This window comes from Quercus robur, chromosome 6 (assembly GCF_932294415.1).
Source record: "Quercus robur chromosome 6, dhQueRobu3.1, whole genome shotgun sequence".
NCBI classification, from domain to species: Eukaryota; Viridiplantae; Streptophyta; class Magnoliopsida; order Fagales; family Fagaceae; genus Quercus; species Quercus robur.
In genome coordinates, this window is record NC_065539.1 from 47,979,284 (window position 1) to 47,985,382 (window position 6,099).

General features: G+C 34.8%; 1 protein-coding gene across 1 annotated transcript; it reads left to right on the forward strand.

Moving 5' to 3' along the window:
* The first annotated feature begins 357 nt into the window (after window positions 1-357).
* On the forward strand, window positions 358-3,867 carry LOC126689166 (inactive beta-amylase 9). Its single transcript, XM_050384221.1, has 3 exons — window positions 358-840; window positions 2,146-2,628; window positions 2,736-3,867. Exons 1-3 carry the CDS (start codon window positions 601-603, stop codon window positions 3,621-3,623), a joined length of 1,611 nt encoding a protein of 536 aa, XP_050240178.1. The 5' UTR covers window positions 358-600; the 3' UTR covers window positions 3,624-3,867.
* The last annotated feature ends 2,232 nt before the right edge of the window (window positions 3,868-6,099 follow it).

The following is a 6,099-nucleotide window of genomic DNA, read 5'->3' on the forward strand; positions in this document are numbered from 1 at the left end:
ATCTAACAACCTATTAATATTTAATCCTACAACAAAGAACAGTTTGTAAAATAATAATAAATCCCAATGAATAAATTAAAGAGATTTATTAACTGTTTTAACAGTTTTCTCATCTCCTCATAATTTTATTATTTTTTTTCAAAATAGGTGGCTAATGTTTATCTACCAGATTTAAATTAAATTATTATAAGTGGCTCATACATTTGGGCCATTTGGCAACATCAACGTTCAACACGTGGCAGCACTTTTTTAATCCAAAGTTCCAAACTGGTCCCTCCGCAATTAAAAAAAAGTACATCTCAGGTCTCTTCTCTATCTCTATATATAAGGCTATCAGCTCTCTCTCTAGTTTCTCAAGAGAAAAAAAAAAAAAAAAGCCTATCAGCTCTCTCATTTCCTCCAAATTCACAAAACTCTTTCCTTTCATTTCGCTTTGTAATCTCTGACTCTAAATTGAGAGAGATATTTCATAGTTCATATTTCAAATTTTCTTTTAAAAAAAATATATATATAAAAAGTTGGTTCCGATTTGTTTGAGTCCAAAACTGTGTGTGTGTGTTTTTTTTTTTTGTGATTTCGTGTTGTGAAAGTTTCGGAGTTATGGAGGTTTCGGTGATTGGAAGCTCTCAGGTTAAGACGGAGTTGGCTTACAGGGAGCTTGGGTTTTGTAATTTGAAGGGTGGCAAAACTGTAATTCCTTCGAAGAACAGGGTCTGTTTTGATCGGAGCACCGATTGGAGAAAGTCTGGGATCCGATTCACTCTCAGGGCTACTGCTGCTATTCAATCTGAACCGCTCCGATCCGATTCCGTTTCGTGTCGTTCTAGAAGATCCAAATCGGTAAGCCTTTTTTTTTTTTTTTGGTTGCTAAATAGTTACACGTTTGGTTGCTGAGAAAAAAAAATTGTTAAAATTTTCTTTTATGGCTGAATTTTTTTTTCTCTTATTTATTTATATATATATATATATATATTACTGTATTAGCTTTTAATCGAGTAAAGCTGTAAAAAAAACTGATTTTTTTACTCATTTTAATATATATATATATATATAGAGGGTTGGTTTGAAGTTAGTAAGTTTAAGCAATATTACACCCCCTTAATATTTTTTAATTTGATGCAAATTTTGACAAATCTACCGCTAGATTTCATTATCTTTGTATAGGAGGACATATAATTCAATGGTTAGATTTTCAAAATATGAATTCAATAATAAGTTATTGGGTAGTGTAATATTGTTTTAAATTACACCGGATGTAATTTGAACTCAATCTCTCCCTATATATATATTTTTTTGAAGTGGGATTGTTTTATTTCTGTTGTCCTAATTCGAAATGATTTAATTTAAGATTGGAAAAGCAACACAAATACTTGGATATTTTGTTTAATTAGAATTGGTTTATATTGGATGAGTCAAATTATGTATGTTGGTTTATTGAACTAATTAAGTGGGAGATTATAAAGCTCAGATTTTTTTTGCAAAGGGAATTGAGTGTAAAAGGGATAGGATATGATTGGAGTTATTGGGCTATCTGGGTTTTGGTTCAAATTGTTTCTGCATGGTTTGAAATGTTATGTTAGATTTGGATTATTTATATGTCAAGGACTCAATATCATTACCATGGCCAAAGTTAATCATGCTAGTACAACATATGACAAAATTCTATTAGATGATCAATTTGAGGCCTTAAGAAATCAAATATGTTGGAGAGGGTAAAGTCATGGATTCAAAACTCACTGGGTTTCTGTGTAACTTACCAATAATAATAAAAATGTGTTGTGTAATAAATTAGTATCATTTAGCATTTGGACTCAATTTGATAAATTACCATTTGTCTCAAGAGTTTAAGCTATTTAGAAATGGTAAATTCAATTATTTAATCATTATTCTAACGCAACATACCTGAGTGTCATTTAAGTGGATTTGACTTATGCTATCCCCAAGCTCCTAACCTACGCAGCTTTTGGGGAAATGATTGGAAATTATGTAATTGACTTATCATTCTTATTCCTTCTCAAAAAAAAAAAAGACTTATCATTCTTAAATTATTTCAAATGTTTAGAGAGTTTGTAGTCTTTTTGGCTTCAAGTGTTTTTTGATGATGCCAAATTTAACATCTTGTTGTCTTGGAATATTTCTTTGCAGCATGATAATGTAAGATTGTTTGTTGGGCTTCCTTTGGATTCTGTTTCTGACTGCAATGCAGTAAACCATGCTAAAGCAATTGCAGCTGGCCTAAAAGCTTTGAAGCTGTTGGGAGTTGAAGGTGTAGAGCTCCCTGTATGGTGGGGAATAGTGGAGAAAGAAGCCATGGGGAAGTATGAGTGGTCAGGCTATCTTGCTCTTGCTGAAATGGTTCAGAATGCAGGTCTCAAGCTTCATGTCTCGCTCTGCTTCCATGCATCCAAACAACACAAACTTTCACTCCCTGAGTGGGTATCCCGGATTGGTGAATCTGAACCCAGTATTTTTTTCACTGATCGGGCAGGGCAGCAGTACAAAGAGTGTTTATCACTAGCTGTCGATGATCTTCCTGTGCTTGATGGGAAGACTCCAGTCCAAGTCTACCGTGAATTTTGTGAGAGCTTTAAGTCTTCTTTCTCATCTTTCATGGGCTCCACAATCACGGTAAGAAATTTTGCTTCCAAAATTCTTTAATTAACATCCACTGTATTTTTATTTATTTATTTATTTGGGTACTGACAGTTTCAATGGTTCTGTATTGCTTTTTTTAGGGCATCTCTGTGGGTCTTGGACCAGATGGTGAGCTCCGATATCCTTCACACCAGAGGCTAGTCAAAAGTAATAAAATCACAGGGGTTGGAGAATTCCAGTGTTATGATAAAAACATGCTTAGCATTCTAAAGCAACATGCTGAAGCAAATGGAAATCCTCTATGGGGACTCGGTGGTCCTCATGATGCCCCCACTTATAATGAGTCACCCAACTCGAACAACTTTTTCAGGGACCATGGTGGATCATGGAAGTCTCCATATGCTGACTTCTTCCTTTCCTGGTACTCAAGCCAGCTTATATCTCATGGAGAACGTCTCCTCTCTCTTGCATCTTCAACTTTCAGTGAGACTGCTACTACGGTATATGGCAAAGTCCCACTAATACATTCTTGGTATAAAACTCAGTCCCACCCTTCTGAGCTGACAGCTGGGTACTATAACACAACCACTAGAGACGGTTATGAAGCGGTTACAGATATGTTTGCAAGGACTTCATGCAAACTGATGTTGCCTGGAATGGACTTATCAGACGAGCACCAGCCCCATGAATCTCTCTCAAGTCCTGAGTTATTACTTGCCCAGATCAGGACAGCTTGCAGAAAGCACGGTGTTGAGGTCTCTGGACAAAACTCGTCAGCTACAGGGGCTCCTGGTGGCTTTGAGCTGATAAAGAAGAATTTGGCGGGCGACAATGTTGTGGACTTGTTCATTTACCAGAGAATGGGAGCGTATTTTTTCTCTCCAGAGCATTTTCCTTCATTCACAAAGTTCGTGCGGAGTCTTAACCAATCTGAATTGCATTCAGATGATCTGCCTGAAGAAAAGGAAGAAGCTGCCGACTCTTTGCGTGTAAGTTCAGACTCAGTTGTTCACATGCAAGAAGCTTAGTAAGAGTTAGATATATATTCATGTAAATATATAATGTTATCTGTATCCCTATAAATTGTATTAGAAGAGGTTGTATTCAACAAAGCTTTCTGAAGAACAGCTAAGCACATCCTGCTTTACTGAACCAGAAAGCTGTAGTTGTAATTCTCAAAAAAAAAAAAAAAAAAAAAAGAAAGCTGTAGTTGTATGTGCAAATTCATCTTTAGCTTTTGCTTTCTAAAGGAAGCAGTACCTTATGTGGCCATTTTTTGCAAGTTTCTTTAAAGCCTGCCCATCGCAAAGAGGAAGAAACATGCACACACATCCATCCTTGTTAAAGCTGGGTGTTCATTTTCATTGTAGGTTAGGGTCATGTTATTTGTCTTCCCCACTTAGGTGCAGCTCTTTCATTACTTCATTTTGTGCCCATTTGCCACTAATTTGCTGATTTGGACAGTTCACTACTTAGTTCAAAATCACTGATATTACATCAGTGAGGAACTTCATTTGGAGTTGCAAAAAAAGAAAAGGAAAAGGCACATTATTTTGGGCCATATTCTGCTTTTAGCTGGATTTATTGTGTGGTTTTCTAACCGACCGTGTGCTCATGGCTGTACCAGCTTCCGTCCGAACACTAGGTTTTCGCTTTTGTTTTAGCAACAAGCAGCAGCGCAAATAGAAAGAAAGTAATGAATTGCTCAATATGTGATTAAATAATTCTAGAGACACTTAATCTCAAACCCAATTTCACAACTTGCTGATTTGTGCAATTATGAGTAGTTGACATTTTCTGTCTGCTTCTAATTTGTGTGACTTATCACTTTTCGTCGATCACTAACAATCACATAAGTCAACAAGTTATGAAATTAGGTGTAGAAATGGTTGTCTGTAGCATTGTAGACATGTGACTATTAGGTTTCATGAGTAAAATTTGTTACATTTCATTAATATGCAGAAAATCAAAAGGACAATCTCTAAGATAATTCTGCAAGCTACTTGATTCAAATGTGGACTAATTTCATTAATATGCAAAAAATCAAAAGGACCGTTCCTAAAATAATTCTGCAAGCTACTTGATTCAAATGTGGACTAATTTCATTAATATGCAAAAAATCAAAAGAACCATTCCTAAGATAATTCTGCAAAAGGACCGTCCTTAAGATAATTCTACAAGCTACTTGATTCAAATGTAGACTAATTTTGCAAACCCCTTGCATACTCAATAGGTAGGTGATTAAAGCCCACAAATAAGCTTATTTGTATCAGTTCATTTTGTTTGAAAACAAACTGTAGTGGATTTGAGTTAGCTCAACTGGTAAAGTCTTTTATGATTGAATAAGAAATTTGGAGTTTAATATGTGATTGAATAATTTTGGAAACACTCAAATCTCATACCCAATTTCACAACTTGTTGATTTGTGCAATTGTGAGTAGTTGACATGTTTTGTCCGCTTCTAATTTGTGTGACCTATCACTTTTCGTCGACCACTCACAATCACACAAGTCAACAAGTTGTGAAAATAGGTGTAGAAATGGTTGTCTGTAGCATTGTAGACATGTGACTATTAGGTTTCACGAGTAAAATTTGTTACATTTCATTAATATGCAGAAAATCAAAAGGACAGTCCCTAAGATAATTCTACAAGCTACTTGATTCAAATGTGGACTAATTTCATTAATATGCAGAAAATCACAAGGACCGTCCCTAAGATAATTCTATAAGCTAGAAAATCAAAAGGACAGTCCCTAAGATAATTTTGCAAGCTACTTGATTCAAATGTGGACTAATTTCATTAATATGCAAAAAATCACAAGGACCATCCCTAAGATAATTCTATAAGCTACTTGATTCAAATGTTGACTAATTTTGCAAACCCCTTGCATACTCAATAGGCAAGTGATTAAAGCCCACAAATAAGCTTATTTGTATTAGTTTATTTTGTTTAAAAACAAACTATAGTGGATTTGAGTTAGCTCAACTAGTAAAGTCTCTTATGATTGAATAAGAAATTTGAAGTTCAATATGTGATTGAATAATTCTGGAGACACTCAATCTTATACCCAATTTCACAACTTGTTAATTTGTGCAATTGTGATTAGTTGACATTTTCTGCTTACTTCTAATTTGTGTGATCTATAACTTTTCGTCGACCACTTACAATCGCACAAGTCAACAAGTTATGAAATTAGGTGTAGAAATAGTTGTCTATAGTATCATTGACATGTGACTATTAGGTTTGACCAGCAAATTTGTTTCATTTCATTAAATGCAGAAAATCAAAATGACCGTCCCTAAGATAATTATGCAACCTACTTGATTCAAATGTGGACCAATTTCGCAAACCCCTTGCATACTCAATGGGTAGGTGATTGAAGCCCACAAATAAGCTTATTTGTATTAGTTTATTTTGTTTAAAAACAAACAATGGTAGGTTTGAGTTAACTCAACTGGTAAAGACTCTTATGATTGAATAAAAAATTTGAAATTCGATCTCTG

Coding starts and splice junctions, on each gene's coding strand:
- LOC126689166 (XM_050384221.1), top strand. CDS start 601: ATGGAGGTTTCGGTGATTGGAAGCTCTCAGGTTAAGACGGAGTTGGCT. Junction 841..2,145: donor GTTCTAGAAGATCCAAATCG/GTAAGCCTTTTT, acceptor ATTTCTTTGCAG/CATGATAATGTAAGATTGTT. Junction 2,629..2,735: donor TCATGGGCTCCACAATCACG/GTAAGAAATTTT, acceptor TGCTTTTTTTAG/GGCATCTCTGTGGGTCTTGG.